This window comes from Anolis carolinensis, chromosome 1 (assembly GCF_035594765.1).
Source record: "Anolis carolinensis isolate JA03-04 chromosome 1, rAnoCar3.1.pri, whole genome shotgun sequence".
Classification (NCBI taxonomy): domain Eukaryota; kingdom Metazoa; phylum Chordata; class Lepidosauria; order Squamata; family Dactyloidae; genus Anolis; species Anolis carolinensis.
Genome location: NC_085841.1, coordinates 180,310,718 through 180,330,298, shown reverse-complemented (window position 1 = coordinate 180,330,298; position 19,581 = coordinate 180,310,718). Strand labels below are relative to the sequence as shown.

General features: G+C 38.5%; 1 protein-coding gene across 1 annotated transcript in view; it reads left to right on the top strand.

Moving 5' to 3' along the window:
• spag16 (sperm associated antigen 16) overlaps positions 1-19,581 on the top strand; it is a 583,704-nt gene that overhangs the window by 265,410 nt on the left and 298,713 nt on the right. The window contains exon 12 of the mRNA XM_062961030.1: positions 18,279-18,464. Coding sequence (XP_062817100.1) covers positions 18,279-18,464 — 186 coding nt within the window. The remainder of the gene's footprint in view (positions 1-18,278; positions 18,465-19,581) is intronic.

Here is a 19,581-nt window from a genome sequence, read left to right as displayed (position 1 = left end):
GAGGGGGGGAGAGCCAAGTAGCACTCATCCCCGAGCTGTGAGACCGCACCTCAGGAATGGGTGCTCCTTCACACTTTTTCTCCCTTCCCAGCTTCAGGGGGGCGGTGGGAGGCTCCCACCGCCCCTCCAAAGCCAGGAGGGGGGGCAGAGCCAAGGAGAACTCATCCCTGAGCCTTGTGGCCATGCCTCGGTAATAGGTGCTCCTTCTCACTTTTTCTCCCTTCCTGGCTTCAGAGGGGCAGCAGGAGCCTCCCACTGCCCCTCCAAAGCCGGAGGGGAGAGCAAGGAGCACTCATCCCTGAGCCATGAGGCTGCGCCTCGGGAATGGGTTCTCCTTTGCACTTTTTCTCCCTTCCTGGCTTTGGAGGGGCGGTGGGAGGCTCCCACCACCCCTCCGAAGCTGGGGGGGGGGGGGAGAACCAAGGAGCACTCATCCCTGATGCGTACCACCCCTCCAAAGCTGGGAGGGGGGGAGAGCCGAGGAGGGGAGAGCCAAGGAGGCGTGAGATGAGAATGCAAAGCTGGCAGCAGGAGGAGAGCCAGCCAAGGAAAAGGAGGGAGAAGAAGGGAGAAGGAAGGAGGGAAACCCAGGGAGCATTGCTGTTTAGCAACACGCTCCGCATTTGAAACATTTTGAAACGCGGAGCGTGTTGCTAAACAGCAACGCGCCCTGGGTTTCCCTCCTTCCTTCTCCCTCCTTTTCCTTGGCTGGCTCTCCTACTGCTGCCAGCTTTGCATCCTTGCTTCACACTGTGGGGGACAGAGCCCCCCCCCCCCGGATGGTGCAGTGCATGGCCTGCTGCTGCTGGCGTTGGGAGCTTGCAGGGTGGCGCACGCTGGCAGAGACCCAGAGCGCATCCAGGGGGCCCCTGTGGGAGGGTGCCTCCCTGCTCAGCATCCCCTTCATCCTGAAGGGCGACGCCATCCACTAGGCAATATTTTTGGGAAATCAGTGGGAAATGGTGAGCATGTCCTCTTTGTTTTCTTAGTGGGGGTCTCCAGGAAAAGCCTTCTTATTATTTTGCATGGAAGAAGCATGGATCTAACTATGTGGAGGGAGGGGGAAAGTTGAGCCAATTACCCTACCATCCCACCACTTCATAAAACTTTCTTTCATTCCACACATTTCTAGCATTGCAGTAGGAACATTTAGAAATACATAATAGAGGCAAGTGCTCTTCCACACAACCATATAATCCAGAATATCAAAGCAGAATAACCACAATATCTGCCTTGATCTGGGTTATCTGAGTCCACACTTCTATATAATCCAGTTCAAAGCAGATAATGTGGATTATCTGCCTTGATATTCTGGGTTATTTGGCTGTGTGGAAGGACCCTCAGTGCTCTTCCACACAGCCATATAACCCAGAATATCAAACAGAATAACCCACAATATTTGCTTTGAACTGGGTTATTTGAGTCCACACTGCCCTATATCCCAATTCAATGTTTGGTGCTAAATTCACAAATATAGTAATTCCTACATAACATTACTATATGTATTGAACTGCTTTTTCTGTTGATTTGTTGTAAAACAAATGTTCTGGTGCATAATTTGTAAAATCACAATGTAATTTGATGTTTAATAGGCTATTCCTTAATCCCTCCTTATTATCCAACATTTTCATTATCCAATACTTTTATTTTTCAGTGATTGGTTTGGGGGGGGGGTGCAAAATTGTTTTTGCCTACACTTGAAAATTACCTAGTGTGCATGTTTCTGAGCTTCCGAAGAATCAAATTGTCAGTGTGTATGTATGTGTATGTGTATGTGTATACATGTATGTATATACGTGTGTGTGTGTGTGTGTGTGTGTGTATGTGTGTGTGTGTGTGTGTGTGTATATATATATATATATATATATATATATATATATATATATATATATAAAATATAAAGTTTTGCTCATAAATAATGCTAGGGAGTCTAGTTCTTAATGGCCATTTGTACATGGCAAGTGTGGTAGAGTCATGAAGGTGGCATTTGCCATCTTAGCTACAGTGCTATATTGAAGAAGCTCAGGTTGCCCACGAAATCCCACTTGGTAAATTTGTCAATGACCTAAGCCAGTTCCTGCTTCTTCACACAATTGTTTTCATCACCAGAGAAAACAGTCCTTTTATTTTTATTCACAAAATGTGGGAGTTTCACTGCTTTTGTTACACCTTTGTGTTCAGAAGCTTAGATTAGTCGAACAGGCGGCAGCCAGATTGCTCACTGGAGCAGTGTACAGGGAGCATATCACCCCTCTGTTACGTTAGCTCCACTGGCTGCCAGTCTGCTACTGAGCACAATTCAAAGTTCTGGCTTTAGCCTATAAAGCCCTAAACTGTTCCTGCTCAGCTTACTTGTCTGAATGCATCTTCCTCTATGATCCACCTCTGAGGTTAAGATCATTGGGAGAGGCCCTGCTCTCGTTCCCACCATCCTCGCAAGCACGAGTGGTGGGGACGAGAGACAGGGCCTTCTCGGTGGTTCCTCCCCCCCCCCCCCCGGTCTGTGGAACTCCCTCCCTAACAAAATCAGGTTGGTCCGCTCTCTCCTATCCTTTAGGAAAAAAAACTTAAAACATGGTTGTGGGACCATTCATTTGAGTAGCAGATGCAGCAATAATAATGTAAAGGACTTATGTGATTGACAATGGACAGACCTTGGATTATAGCTTTGAATTTGTGTAATTTTAAATGGATGTTTTTATAACTGATGTTTTAACTATTTATTGTTATTGTAATTGTTACTATAATTGTTTTGTTTGGCATCTAATGGTTGCCGGTTGTGAGGCTGCCCTGAATCCACCTCCCCCCCCCCCCACCACCACCACCCCCTGGGGTGAGAAGAATAGGATATAAATATAAATGGATGAAATAAATAATAAACAAATAATTAATATCAGAATAATTTCTAAGGTTCCTTCTGATGACATTATTTGCTCAGATGAAAATTGTAATAGAGAAAAGATTTGCAATAGATTTTCCTTTCTCCAGTGGCAAACTATATATGTCAAATTATAAATTCGATGTATCATTTACACTGAAAATATTTTTGCATCTTAGAGGTTTAATGGTCAAGATTACCTTATCACAGTCAAGAGTCTTCTTAAAGAGTCAGCCTAAAGTAACATTTTAAAGCTCTTGTTAAATAAAACACATTTATCCATACTGAAGCTGTGAAAAAAACATTAACTTGTGTGTTTGGCCCATGCTGTTTTAAGTGGTTGTTATTCCAACAGGGCTTTTGGTAAGTCTGTTTGCTATAGAGAGAACAGGAAATTCAGAAGTCCTGTTTTGGAGGAGATTGTTATATTCTGTCTAATAATGCACTTTGCCTTAAAGGCTTCATTTCATACCAAGTTAGGTTGTGACTAATATTTGTAATGGCACAGTGTGTGTCATTTTAATTTCTATGTACCTGAAATAGGTTCTGATGGAAGAATTATACAGTTACTTGCAATATATTGGATGTAATAATTAAGTAACGCACTTTGGAATGGTATCTTTCAGTTCATTGACACCCTTCAGTTTGAAGATTTCATTGAATAGCTAGGCGTATTGTGAGATTTTGTTGAGAATAATAAATGTGTAGTCCTTCAAAAGGTACAAAATGCTGCTGTTAGAGATCTAATTTTGTCGCTAGGTTTATCTCACAACCTTTGACATACAGAATATTTGGAAACAAATGGGACCTGTAATATTATATTTCAATGGGATTTGTTTAAGAGTAGTGTTCTGGCAACTACATTTTACTTCTAAACTTCTATACGCATCTATTAGCTGCCTATTTCTAGTAACAGCTTCTGTGACTTTGAAATGTCAAAGTCCTTTTTACTCTTGGACTACTTGGCTTAGAAAATGGCAATATCATTATATTATATTTTTGTCTTTCACCTCTCAGCTTTCTCTGCATGTTTTTTATTTTATTTTTTGGGTCAACATAGTTTTCACAAAGCTTCTTGGGCAAGTTTTATTCAGTATAAAATTTATTTCAGATGTGATATTTAAATTCATCTTTAGTTACTCTATAACAGGGGTCCTCAAACTTTTTAAGCAGAGGGCCGGTCCACAATCCTTCAGACTGTGGAGGGGCCGAATTATCATTTGAAAAAAAAAGAACAAATTCCTATGCATACTGCACATGTCTTATTTGTAGTGCAAAACAACAACAACAATGAAAGAACAATACAATATTTAAAAATGAAAACAATTGTAACCAACATAAACCTATCAGTATTTCAATGGGAAGTGTGGGCCTGCTTCTAGCCAATGAGATAGTCAAGTGAATTAGGATTGTTGTTGTTGTGTGCCTTCAAGTCATTTCAGACTTTGGGTGAGCCTAAGTCTAAAATTATTTATTTATTCATTTACTACATTTATTTATTACATTTATATCCCGCGCTTCTCACCCCAAAGGGGACTCAGAGCAGCTGTATGTACATACAATATTTTATATTATTAGCATAGCACAATATTAGCATTATATATTACTATATTGAACTATACCACTATACTGTAATATTATATGTAATATATACCATATAATTAATATTATTATATGGTATTATTAGTATTATATTGTATAACATTATAATATTATTATCAATATTATATGTATACACAATATATTATATTATTTAAAATGATATAAAATATTATATTATAAAACTGAGGGCGGGGGCCAGGTAAATGACCTTGGAGGGCCGCATCTGGCCCCCAGGCCTTAGTTTGGGGACCCCTGCTCTATAATATGAATATATATTGACAAGAACATATACTTAATTTCTTACCTAATTCTACACATTTTAACATTTGTGACATGGAACACAAAGAAGATTTAAGATTGTCTTGTATCTTTTGGATGGCCTTGCATGGCCTGTGAATTGGTTCCTCTCTCTGAGCAAGAAGCAGGATAGAGTCAACTACAGCCCATACATACAGGGGAAGAGTACCATCTGCTCCCGGAGATGTTGGTGTAGTTACTAAACTGAACATTACTGAATTAGCAGATTAGAGAGTGCAGTGTACCCTTCCTGAGAAAGCTCACCACCCAATTCAAACCAATTTCAACAGGATATGCCCATATAGTCAAAAAACAAACCTATTACCTTCCTCAGATTCAAGTAGGCAAGAAAATGTCATTTTGAAGATTCAGCCTGGACTGAGGTTGTAGAACTTGTTTGTGAGCTTATTCTGTTGTTGTTGTTGTTGTTTGGTGGGTGGTATGGGAAATCTCTTAGAGTCAAGAATCTGCTATTATCTTCTGTCCGGATGGACTACCTAATCAATTTACTTGGACAGTCTTCTGATTCAATGTTTTCACATATAGCATACAGCATGTTAGATGTATCTGGAAAATAACTGAGATTTTAAAACCCTTAGAGATTTCCAAATATGATAACTGTTTTTCCATTTTGGATGGCTAAATATACTTACTAAAATGTAAAGATTAATATTTTATAACCAAATGTATAAGAATAATATATCACTTTGCTTCTTGTAACTGGATAGACCCATTATTTTTATGAGTCATTTTAGCCACATCACTCCTGAACAGTACATGAAATGGTAGAAGAAAGGGAGATAAAACCATTTTGTTCCAGGTTGAGCCAAAATTGATTACTTACATTGAAAAGTGGAGTGATTTTAGGTGGTATCTGGATACATTTCTATCCCACTTAGGGTAAAGATTGAGAGGTCAGAAGTGAAACTAAAGTTTTGCTAAGACTTTGCCCAAATAATTCAATGTAATGTGTTGTATACACATTCTGCAGTATTTGGCCAAGAATGACAAATAAATGTGTAGGAAACAGATTTGATTAAAGTATTTATTTTTCCCCTTCTTCCTGTTCCAAACGAAATTCTAAATGTCACTTACCCTGCAAATCTATCTATGACTTATTGTCTGCTTTTAATACATATATCAAAATATAATCTTATCATTTTATGTTTAATGCTGAATGTGACTACTAATAAAAATAATGAAGCAACATAGGAAAAACATAGTAAACAATAAGAATTAACCTACAAATTGCAGTATAACAATTAGACTAAAACAGAAGAACATCAACAGCTAGTTAAAAGCGTATCAGTGCTAATTAAAATGATGGTTGAAATAGAGAGCAGTAAGAACAAGACTACATTAACTCAACAAATGAAATGCTTGTTTGATTAAAAAGAAAAACCACTTGCCAAGGAAGTGCATTTTGGAAAGGAGTTCCAACACATAGGCGAAACTACTGACCTAATAAAATAAGGAGATATCTTGAACTAATGAGATTTATGTAAGTGTTGACTTGGCATTCAACAATTACATTAGTGGATCATATATAGTAGAGGCTGGCAACTGAATTGAGTCCCCTCCAGGGTGAGAAAGGTGGGGTAGAAATAAATAATTTGGGCCATTGGGTTTTCTCCAGCTCATATTACACATTGGATGGGATTAACAGAGAGAATGGCTTTTCTCAAAAATCTCAAAATATAAGCGGGTTCATATGGAAAAACACTGATTTTCTCGTAACTATTTCTCAAGGGGTTTTGTCAGACTTGTCTCGTGTGTCTTCAAGTTATTTCTGACTTATAGTGATCCTAATGTGAAGCTATCATTGGCCAAAATTTGGTTGTGGGGGGGGGGGCTTCTTTTGAGTCTGAGAAATTGTAACTTGTTCAAGGTCATTCCAAAGCTGTGGAATGATCTGCTGGAAGATATCCGACAGCTAAATCAGTTGTCAGAATTTAAGAAACAACTGAAGAGCTATTTCTTTGGGCAGGTATACCCAGCCAGTTTTAACTTGTAAATTTTAGCAGTAAATATTAAGCTGCCTTTTAGCAGTGTGTATTTGTTATATTTATTTTAATAGTGCTTTGTTTTATTTTGCTGTTTTAACCATGTTGTGTCCTGCTGCAAGCTGCAAGGAGAGGCAGGTAATATTATAATAACGATGACAACAACAACAACAACAACAACAACATAGTAGGTTTCCATGGTTTTCATAGTTCAGTGCTCCAACCACAGCACCATACATTTTGGGCATTATGGGCTATAAATATTATTATGTTTCTTTAAAATGGCCTAAAACAGCCAGAACTCTGTTTATTGCTCCAAAGTTGTTTGTTCCGTGCAAACTGTCAGCTGAAGTTTTCAAACACTCTTCAAAGCCAGCTCCACAGTAATTTCAGTAGTCTGCTACTAAGTCTTATGATATGTTATCCATATCAAGTGGCCATGAATATGTCAAAGATGGAAGAAAGGGGCCTGCCATGAAAATAGCATTCATGTCATGATAAATGGTTCTTAATTGAAACCCAAGTGAGCTATCAGCAGCAACTTCCCATTAAAGAAAAAACCCACTGTCTTTTGTAAAACTGTCTTGTCTATTTTCAGTTCACTATGCAAAGTAAAGACTAACTATCCATTGTGCATCTTTCTGTTCAAATTAACAGTTATGACATTTCCCACTTAGAAGTCCTGAATAGGAAGCTACTGCTCAGCTATACTCCCCAAAATAATGTTTGTCATCCATACCAATTAAAAGAAAAGATTGGCAGTGTCTTCCTCATTCTGTATAATTTATTTAATTGAACAATATATTTTATAAGTGACCACATCCCTTTCTTTTCTTCAATTTTTTCAATTCTAACTATATTTGGGGCACTTTCCTACATAGTCTCTTTGTTGGGTCCCAGGAATAGAAAATATGTACAGCTATTGAATCACTTTTTTAGGGATGGAATTTTCATGAATTTCATTCTAAAAGATAGCAATAAATAATTTTAACAATTTTCTTTCCATTAAAAAAAGTTTTCTACAATTGTGTTGGGTTTTTCTCCCATATTGGATACAAAATTTGCACATGGAGCTTTTTCCCAGAACCTTGTCATGTCCATTTCCATGACCACCACCCCTGGACTTAGTTGACTTTTCACAAAAACCTTCTCACTGGACCTAAGTTTTATCCCTGAAAACTGGTGGTAGGATGCCATGAAACATAGAACAAATGCCTCAGTTGCTCTTTTTAAAAGTAGGAGAAGATTGAAAGATAAATGAGAAGTGAATTTAAACATTTAAACAAAACTAAATCACTCTATAGATATTTGGAGAGATCTTTAGAGCACTATGTAATATCTCTCCTGTCAGTGTGTTTGTATGGCCCTTTCCTTTCCCTTTAGAAAGATGTCCTTCTATCCACCATGAGTAAGTCATAATTTGCCATCTGTTCTTGATTAGTTGTGTATGGAAGCTTGTTGCAAGAGTAGGCAGAGGAAATTGCTTTGATCATCAGTGGGAATTTAGAAAATTTTGTAAATTGTGGGAATGTGATATAAAGCTTTTGATTGAATTCCTCTAAGCATAATGCAGAGGAAGTTCCATATGAAGCTTAATATTGTCATGTTGGTGCTTTCCACTGTGAATATATATCCCTAGCTGAACACAATTTTAACTAGAGGCTATAGCTTTTTTGCTGTCTCGGGCTGAGAATAGAAAATGTAAAGGCTTTTTGTTCTTCCATTATTATTTCCTTCCATCATAAATGCCACTTCTAGTGCAAGAAAGCAATTTTTTTATTTCAAAATGAATTCTTGAAAATGCAAACACTGGGAGAGGAGCATTTCAGAAACAGACAATCTATTTGCTTTGTTTCATGTCTTTCAAGTGCCCACTGAAAAATCACAAGAAGTAATTTTTGAGGGGAACAAATGCATTTGCAAAATATATTCTTGCACTGCTTAGCTCTGCTCCATCTCACCCCCAGATTTGTTAAACACATTTAACCCTCTTCCTGGCAGATAAACAAATCTTGTACTGAGCAAATTAATCTGGGGATATTTTCTGTTCTGAATTAAAATCACTAGGGCTTGTGTATACTTCCCAGGAGGGTTTATGAATACAGTATCAAGGGAAACAATATTCAAATTCATGAAGACAGAAAAAGAATGTATGTCAGTATCTTGAAAATACTCTTAAACAAAAATGTTAATTGGAGGTAGCTGATAATCAGAGACATTGAATCTTGTCACACTTTGGACAAACTTTGTCCCTCCAGGTGTTTTGGACTTCAACTCCCAGGAATTGCAGCCAGTTTACCGGTTGTTAGGAATTGTGGGAGTTAAAGTCCAAAACACCTAGAGGGACAAAGTTTGCCCATGCCTGCACTAGAGCACCAGTTTAAATATGGTTCCTGCATACTGCAGAATTCTAGGTTAAAACATACATGTATTAAAATACCTGAGACAAATGTTAAAACACAATAAATATGTAATATGATTCAAAAGCCATGATTAAAACTGACTAGGTAGGCCTACCAGAAGAGATAGGCCTTCAGTTGTGTTCCAACACCTCATTTAGCTGTTGGATCTCTTCTGGCAGGTCATTAACCCTGTCATCACTTCTGCTCTGTGTTAACACTTTACATTTTGTATTTCCAACACTGCTGGTCTTGCATTTCTTACAAAGGACTATCTCTTAAATTCAATGTCAAGCTAGGGTCAAATGCCAAAATAGCAAAAGTTCTTTCTTTTCTCTTCTCTCTGAAAGTCTCATCACTTCCCAAGGGAAAGTGCAGTGAGATATGATTCACCCCTCTTTCCAATTCTACTGGGGCTTCACCTTTTACAGCTGAAGTCCACTTTGGGATGCTGGCTCATAATTCTGCTATGATATTGAAAGCCATGTTGAACGTTAGAAACAATGACATAGTTATTATTGGAAAATTGTATTGTTATTCTGGGTCTTCAAATTATTTCCAGACTATGGCAAACCTAAGGAGGACCTATCACAGGATGTTCCTGGTAACTTTTGTACAGAGCGGGTTTGCTTGTTTATTCCTATGAGGTTGACTGCTTCTTTATCAAACAAGATAACTTGTCAATTCCTGCCAGTTCTAGAACTTTTATAATAGAATTTTCTTTTAAGAGTAGTTCATTTGTTTTCCATTTTTATGCCTAAATCAGTGTTGCTGCAATGATCATATTATGTAATAACTTTTTGTTTGCTCATTTGGAAATCCCAGTAGAAATAAAATTGAATCTAGCTGTATTCTGATACTAAATATCTCTTGTAACAAATTTGGCATCAATCTCCAATATTTCCTTGGTTTGTTGCATGAAAAAAAGTATTTTTGAGATGCCTTTATCTACATTCGGTAGTTAGTATAGTTGTGCTCCAGATCACTCGTATAAGCTTCTAAAATTGAGTTTTAAATCCAGAAGTCTTTAGTTTGTATTTTCACCCATCTCAGTTATTAATGCAGTAGATTATCATTGGCAGATCTTTTGTGACAGTACTAGTTCTCCATTTCGAGTATAGGTTATGAACACTTGGGACTTGTTCACCCGTGCAACCGGAATTGTGGCAATTCCGATGGTGCCTATCTGGGGGCGTGGGAAACCCATCGCCCCATGCCTCATATTGCTTGTCTCACTGACGTCCTCATCCCATGAAGAAAGTGTCTGCTGTCCGGCTTCTGCTATTGATTCAAGGCAGCATAGGAAGCCTCCTGTGTTGTCACCTCGCCTTCCCCTTTAAGACGAAATCCTGCCAGAAGTTTAATGTAATTAAACCATTTCCCATCATGTAATGGGAAACGGTGGGCTCCATCATAAAGAAGAAGGTGAACAGGTGGATTTTGATCTTGTCTAATCAGGTTGTTGATCTCTCTTACAGTTATAAGGCATACAGCAGCATGATATGTTCTATTCTTTCTAGCCTTTGAAAGTGCAGATAAGGGTGTGCCCTTGTGATGTCTCATGGGCCTTGTAGTCCCGTTCCTAGTACTATTGTGGCAGATGAGGAGGAAAACATGGGATTTCCACCGGTTCAGCCAGAATCGGAGCCTCTGCACCTGGAGGATGTTTGCCCTCAAGAAGTCAGCCAAACAAGCCTTGGGCAGAATTCTCCCCCGTTTTCTCGTCGGGACAATTATAATAGAGCTAGAGGAACTAGGGAGGCGAATCGCCGGAGCGCCAGAATCGCAGCCAAACAATTAGCTGATTAGGTCTGCTTCCCTTGGGAAATTCTAAGGAGTCATGCATCTGGACACAGTTTGGGTTTCACTTCTTGTTCTCCAGGGAAAGTGTTCCTTGGCGGGAAAACAAGATCCTATATAGGTGTTTTGCCGCAAGGGGAACCTTGCGGAGTCAACTCGTCAGCTTGAGGAGTGAGATCGTGTGTGGACTACGCAACTCCAGTTCCTTGTTTCCAGGACCAAGTTCCAAGCCTGCCTTGTTCCCCGGACCTCGCCACGGACCTTGTTCTTGCTTCTTGTTGCCACGTATCAAGTCTTGTTTGCCAAGAATCTAGTTTGTTTTCCAGCCTTATTGTCAAGCTCCAATGGACTAAAAGACCTTGTCATTTCCCCACACTTTGCTCGGCAAAGTGTGTGTTTCGGTTATTGGATTATAACTTTGGACCTTAATATCACCTTCTGGACATTATTTTCCTGGACTATATTTGACCTTTCCTGAAAGGTCTATTTCTGAACTTTATTCTTCACTTGTTTTTATTGACTTTATATATTCCTTTAATAAAGATATTAGATAGATTCTGGTCTCTGCGCATGGTTATTGGTGCTCTGCAGCCTGGGTCCTGACAGCCCTAGATATGGAATTCCTTCCTCTTGGAGGGATGACTGGGACCAACATTATTCTGATTTTTGTAACTTGGCTGTCCACTCAAGAACTGGAGGCCTTGTGAGATAATGGCTTGGGTTTCTAGCTATCCCTTTAGGGGTTATGGTCTGTTGGAGCTGTTAATTTGTTTAGAGAATTTTAACTTTTTATAACAATGTTTGAATTTGTGAAGATTGTTTAAGGTAATTGATAAAGAGTAGACATATTTAATAAATAAATAGGAAACATTTTAATTGCTATTATTTAAGTATCACAAGACAAATACTATTGAAACATTATTTTTGTTACATTTTCAAGAAGATTTGTGATAAAATATAGTTACTCTTGAGTAGTTGAAATGAGAGTTTAAAGCAGATAAATGTTTACAATGCCTCAAAAATTGTTTTTTTTTATCCTTTTATTTATGATTATATTGATAGAATAAAAAAGAGGAACACATGTGAACCACACAAAGACAGGGGAAAACCAAAAAAAACAAAAAAAACAAAAAAACAAACAAAAAAAAACACAGACATACACTGCTACGGTTCCCCTATACCCCCCTCCTTCTATAGCCTTCCAGCTCCCCTGCTCTGCGTTTAACTTCGTAAAATTCTCTTTTATTTTCATATCCCGTACCGGTAAACTTATCCCCCGAGAGTGCCTCCTCTTTAACATAAAATCTCTTTATATGTCCAAATTCCTTTTTTCCTTTAAGTATGTACTTAATTTACTCCAGTCCGTTTTCATCCCTATATGAGTATTTTGTGAAATTATCTGCGTTAAGATGTCCATGTTCTGTATGTCCAGCAGTTTCAGTGTCCATTGCTCCAGTGACGGGACTTCCGATGTTTTCCAGGTCTTCGCAATCACCATTCTGGCTGCACTTATCATGTATATAAACAGTTTTTCATTGTTTGAGTCCGTAAAAAAGTCTGTTAAGCCTAATAAGAAGTATGCCGGTTTTAGTACAAGCTTTCTTTGAAGTATGATTTCCATCTCTTTCTGAATTAATCTCCAGAAGCTTTTGATCTTCTTACACCCCCACCACATATGAAAGAAATCCCCCTTCGTTTTCCTACATTTCCAGCATTCGTCTCCCATCTTTCCTTTGTTAAATTTTGCCAATTTAGCTGGTGTGATATACCACCTGTAAAAATTTTTATACCAGCTTTCTTTTAACGCTGTTGAGTATGTATATTTTATTCTCTTTTGCCAATATCTTTCCCATTCCACTAACATTATGGTGTGTCCACACTCCCTTGCCCATGTAATCATGTTTTCTTTAACGTAAGCCTCTTCTGTATCCCATATTAGCAATTGCTGATATAACACTTTAATTATTCTCGTCTCAAGTTTTAGAACTTTATCCCAAACTGTGTTACTTCTCTCAAATCCTATTTGATTGTCTATTTTGAAGCACTCCCTAATCTGCCAGTAATTTAGCCAGGTTATAGATGGCTCTATTTGTTTGACCTCCTCATAAGATTTGAGATTTATTCCAGAGTTGTCTATTTTTAACAATTGCTTGTATGTTAGCCATCTTTCCCTAGGAATCTCTCTCTTGTGTTCTGATTCAAGTGGCGAGAGCCATAATGGGGTCTTCCTGAGGAGTCTAGGTTTGTATTTCTCCCATGTTAATAGTAATGCTTTTCTAAGATAATGGTTACTAAAATTCCTTTCTTTAAAGCCTTTCCTTTTCCATAGGTAAGCATGCCATCCCTTATTCAGATCCTGTCCTTCTAATACCAAGAGCCTAGTTTTCTTCAAAGTGGCCCATTCCTTGACCCATTCCAGTGCAGCTGCGTCATAGTACAGCTGGAAGTCGGGGACACCCAACCCCCCTCTCTGTATATCATCCTTCATATATTGAAATTTGATCCTTGCACGCTTCCTGCCCCAGATAAATTTGTTGGTTTCTCTCTGCCATTCACTCAGTATTTTTTTATTTTTCAGGATAGGTAAATTTTGAAATAGAAAAAGCATTTCGGCCAAAACCTTCATTTTTATTATCGCAATTTTTCCTAAAAGAGAGATCGGTAAGGTCTCCCACCTCTTCAATTTCTTTTTCATTTCTCTCCATTTTTTATCATAGTTGTTTTTTTCCAGTTGGGCATTGCTTGCTGTTAACTCAATCCCAAGATATTTGATTTTTTTAACTACCTCAATCCCTGTTTTATTTTGTAGTTCCTCCTTTTGTGTTTGTGAGATGTTCTTTGTCAAAATCTTCGTTTTTTCTCTGTTTATCTTTATCCCAGCTATTTCCCCGAAGCTTTCAATAACTTCCAACCATGACATTATCTGACTTGAAGGGTCCTCGATTATACACACAATATCATCCGCGTATGCTCATATTTTATAACTATTATTTTTGGCTCTCAGTCCCTTCAGATCTTCATTTTTCCTAATTGCATCCAAAAGAGTTTCTGCGGTTAAGATGAATAAGAGAGGGGAGAGGGGACACCCCTGCCTTGTTCCTTTTTTTACTTCTATTGTGTCTGATAATTGTCCATTTATTATAATTCTTGCACTTTGTTGTGAATAGATCTTTTTTATAGCATTCTTAAAAAAAACCCTATGTCCATTTCTGATAGAATTTCGAGCATGCAAAACCAATTTACACTGTCAAATGCCTTTTCGGCATCTAGAAATAAGAAGGCTACTTCTTTTTGTCTGTTTTTTTCATAATACTCGATAGCATTTAGAAGTAATCTTATATTTTCTTTTTGTTGTCTGCCAGGCAAGAATCCACACTGATCCTCATGAATTCTTTCAGCCAAAACATTTTTCAATCTGTCTCCCAGAATGCTAGAAAAGATTTTATAATCTACATTTATCAGTGAGATTGGTCTATAATTTGAAACTTTTACATTATCAGTGTTTTTTGGGGGGATTAATACTATATTTGCATTTTCCCATGTTTGTGGGACGTTTCCCCCCTCTAAAATTCTATTCATGACCCTTTGTAATGGAGAACTTAAAATGTCATGGAATATTTTGTAATAAGTAGATGTTAGCCCATCCGGCCCTGGGGCTTTATTAGAAGGTAGCCTTTGGATAGCTCTCTCTATTTCTTCTAATTCTATTTTTTTATTCAAACGTTCTCGTTGGCTTTCTGATATTTTCTTAATATTTTGTTTCCCTAGATATTGCATGACTTTTTCCCTTGGGATGTTATCTTCAGTATATAATTTCCTATAGTAATTAACAAATTGGTTTTCTATCTCCTTCCAGTCCAAGTATGTATTATTATCCTCTTGAATTTTATCAATGTAGTGTTGTTGTTTCCTTTTGTTCGTCTTTCTCGCTAACCATTTTCCTATCTTGTTCGCATTTTCGAAATTTTGTTGCCTTATGTGTATCATTTTCTTTCCTATTTCTTCCAATTGTAGGCTTACTATTTGCCTTTTCACTACCTCCAAGTTGAAAGTTGACTCCTTATCTTTCGGGTTGATCTTAATCTTTTCTTCTAAGACAATAATCCTTTCTTCCAATTCCTTTTGTTTGTCTCTTTTGTCTCTATTCTTTCTTATATTTTGTTGTATGAAATGTCCTCTGATGTACGCTTTACTTGCGTCCCAAATAGAGGTTATATCAGTGTCTTCTTCTTTATTCAGTTGAAAATATTCAGTCAATGCCTCCCTATATCTTTTTTGATCCAAAGGTTCTTTTAACAACATATTATTTAACCTCCATCTATACTCTCCCTTCGAGTACCTTTTATCCTCCATTAAAATTTCAATGGGTGCATGGTCAGAGTGTAATCGTGGTAGGATCTTGATAGAAACTACTTGAGATTCTGCCTTCCGAATCCTTAAATGCTATGTCCGATGCAATCTTATTATTCACATATGTCACTACCCCTCTTTTTTTTTTCAGAACCCGACGCGTAATATGTGTTGCCCAAGCTATTTTGTGTTAGATGTGCCACATGCTTGTGTGTTATGTGCGTTTCTTGCAAACAAATTAGATCATATTTCCCTTTTTTATGTGATGCCAAATTTTCTTTCTTTTATTCGGTGAGTTAAGACCGTTCACATTATTTGAATATATTTTAAGCCTTTGTACTGCCATCCTCTTTCTTAGTTTCTTCTCCTCTCTCCTTGATTTCCATATTTATAGCCACTAGATTGATAAGATCTTCCGGAGATTTTTCTCTAATTCTCTTTTTCATTCTCCCTGAGTCATCCTTATCACTCAAGAACCATTCGCTTCTCTGTTCTTCCTCACTTTTACCTTGGCCTTGATATTCTTCTTTTCTATCCTCCTTTCTAACTTTTTCTGTCTTGCTTTCCTTATTCAGGTATTTCTCATAAAACGTCTTTGCACTTTGTTCGCTTGTTATCCATTTCCTATTCCCTTCCCACGTTAACATCAGACCTTCAATTCTGTCCCACCTGAATCTAATGTTCCTTTTCCTTAGTTCATCGGTTAGAAAGAAGTATTTACGTCTTCTTTCCAAGACCGAGATTGGGAGTTCTTTTAAGATTGCTATTCTTTCCCCTTTATAAAGTGTTGGGGTCTTGGAGTTACTTGACAGGATATCATCCCTCGTCCTCTTCTTATTGAAGCGTACCACAATGTCCCTTGGAATGTTGTGTTTTTTTGAGTAGCTAGATTGTACCCTGTGTGCTCTCTCTATCTCTTGCTCTGTCTCCTCTGTTTTTTTTATTATTTCGGCTATAATCTCTATGCATAGTTCTCTAACGTTTTCACTTTCCCTTTTCTGCACATTACGTAATCTAAGATATGATTCTTTTTCTTTTATTTCCAAAATTTCCTGCTGCGTTTTAATTGCCTTAATCTCTTTATCAATTGTTTTCATTTCCTTTCTCAGTTCTATTTGATTATTATGAGTCAACCTGTTTTCTTCGGCCCTCCTTATGCCTTCTAGTTTCGTTATTTCCAATTCCTCCCTCAACTTATTAACTTCTTCTTTAACCAGTGATTGAATTTCATCCTTCAATTCTTTCCTCATATTCGTCATCTCTTCTTTAACTTTGTTAAATTGTATATCTTGTTTTTCCTGAATTTTAATCACCTCTGTTTGTAGTTTTAAAATTTCAAACATTACATCTTTAATACTGTAATCATCCGTCAGCGAGTCTTTTCTTCCTACCCCTCTTTTTTCCTTTTCTTTGTCCTTCTCTTTCTCCATTTTATTCTTGACAGCACTCATCTCTGTTTCTCCAGAAACCCGCTATTCCCTGCCTTTCAAATCTAAATGTAAAACTCTTATTAAGCGAAACTAAATGGTGAGGGATCTTGTTTACTCCCTATATTCCTTCTGCTTCCTTCTACTCCCTAGATCCTGTCAACTAATTTGTCTGTAATTTTGTCTATCAGTTATCTATTAATTACTATTTCGTTGATAAGCTTATGAACACTAGACCAGTCCTCTATACCCCGGAGATCTCATTGACAATCTTTTAGAAATTCTCTAGTCATAGAACCAATTGGTATATACCATTCAATACCATGCAGTACAGTACCATACAGTACAATACAATACAGTTCGAGACAATACACTGTAATACGCTGCCATACACTGCTATATATAGTACCTAAACACAGGCCATTCCCAGCCTTGTATGATGAGGCAGCCTTCCTTCGGCACCCCTGATGACTTCTCTTCTTTGGGAGAACAGTCTTTCGTATCTACAGCCCTTCTCGCTCTTCTGTTGCGACTCTGGTCCTCTCACTCGACAATTACTCTCCACTTTAGGGCTGCTTCATTCTTTTCTAACAGCTGACAGGATAGCTTTTCTTCGCATATCACAATCCCACGCCGGTCTCTCCCCGCGCGCCGCTGCGCGCCGCACGCTGCACGTCGTGCGCGTCCGCGCGTGCGTCACGACGCACGCACGCACGCGCTCACGCAGAGGCACGCGCTCACGTGGAGGCTCCCGTTTCCCCGAACCACCGCTCGCCGCTCTCGCCCGCCAAGCGCCGCTCTCGCCCGCCAAGCGCCGCTCCGCTGACTCCAATCGAAAGATTGACCCCCAGTAAGCCTGCTTTTCTTGGTTTCTTAATTTCTTCCGTATCCTCACCGCTTTGCTTTCGCCTTCCAACCCTCACCTTCCACCACACACCGCACACTTCTTTTTAGAACTCCAAAGTCCCAAAACTCTTCCGAGCACCCTCCGTCACTTTTTTTTTTTCCCCTGACCGTCCTTTATCCACATAGGACCCACCGGTCCTAAAGTTGTCTCAGACCACTCCAGGGATCTACTCCAATCATCTTCCCAGACAGGTAATTTTCCGTTCGCTGAGCAGCTTCACTTTTTTCTTTAGGATTTTCTTCCCTTGTTTCTTGGATATTTTAAAATAATGGCGGCGTTCTGCCCCTGACAGCTGAAAAGGTACCTTCTCCTCACTTTGCCCACCTCCTCCTGGCAGCCTCAGTGGCTAACACAGGGTCTTCGGTTTTGCTCCCTACTGCCTTCTTCCAGCAGTTTTAGGGGGAGAGACAAGCTCTGCCAAGTGGTTAGGAGAGGTCAGAACGCTGAAGTTTGGGAGAGCTTCAGCGTTCTGCTGCATCCGCCATCTTGCCACTACCGGAAGCCTCAAAAATTGTTTTAACAGATAGAAACAATAGGAATTCACATTTGGTCTGCTAGGATTAAACTGTCCCAAGAATAGGCCAATTTGTAATTCAGAATTTTTATTTCTAACAGTGGGACAAAACTTGTCACTTCAAGTGGAGATACAACAGTTCGGATATGGGACTTTGCAAAGGGAGGATGTGTATTGACTTTAGAAGGACACAGCTATGCAGCATGGGATTGTTCCTGGCATTCATGTGGAAATTTTGTGGCTTCTGCATCTATGGATAAAACTAGCAAAGTGTGGGACCTGAACAGGTATGTGATTGTTTATTTCATCTGTAAATTCATATATTTAAATAAAAATGTTTATTTAAATTTTAAGGCAAGTAGTTGGGGGTGACTCTAGAAAATGTGTTTTAAATTTATTTAGGGATATTAAAACCAATTATTTAGAGCTTTTTAAACCATTAAAAAGGCTAGTATCATAGAATGCAATATGAGTTAATATTCACAGAATGAAAAAAAAATATAAACTAGAAGAAACATTTATTAGACATATTATATTACATGATAAGAGCAACCTTACAAATATTAATTAAAAACTGATCTTGTGGGGGGGGGGGGAGCTCAGTTTTTATTAAAATTACCTCAGCATAAAGCTTGATCAAGATTTTTAGAGAAAAGCCCTGCTTGAGTTACCGAGCAGAGAGATTGCAGCTCCTGCTGTCTCATTGGTTACAGCTGTTTGAGGGTTGGCAGCAGGTGCCCCCCGTCATTTGAGGGGTTCTCTTTTTGTGGGGGTTAGCATGGGTCCTGGATCTGGTTTTGGCTTGTTCTCCCTCGGTTAAGGAATCTAATTATAGTAAAAACGGGGGCATATCAGTATGAGTTGCCCAGAGCGATGCTGACAGGTATCTGTCCTACGTCCCCCTTCCCTTCTGATTGAGTATCTGTAGGTCAGATATGCCCTCCAGATTCTGTTCTAAGGCACCTCCATGGTGTCATCAGTCCAGCAGTCAGGCTGGACGATGTAGCAATCCAGGACCCATGCGTGTTCTGCCAACTTTATTTTCAGCTGTAACCAATAAATAAGTTGTGGCCTTTGTTTTCCCAAACTCATGTGTTTGATGTTGTGTTTCTGGGGATGGAGTGCTGGTTGCCTTGCATGCACGATTGTATAATTAATAATATCAACCAAGTAAGGTATTAACAGAAAGACAAAATAAAGCATAATGCATGAAGATACGACAGTTAAAGAAAAGAAGAAGAAAAATAACCCATGAAGTGTTGGAGAAAGAAAACCCACAAGTTTACTGAAGTTTGAGATATTGTTATAAATTCACCAATTTCATTTATGCTTCAGACAGGTTTAATATAACCTAGGAAGGGTTGGTGTAATATGCAAGGTTTGCAGTTATCTGCTCTTAGTCAT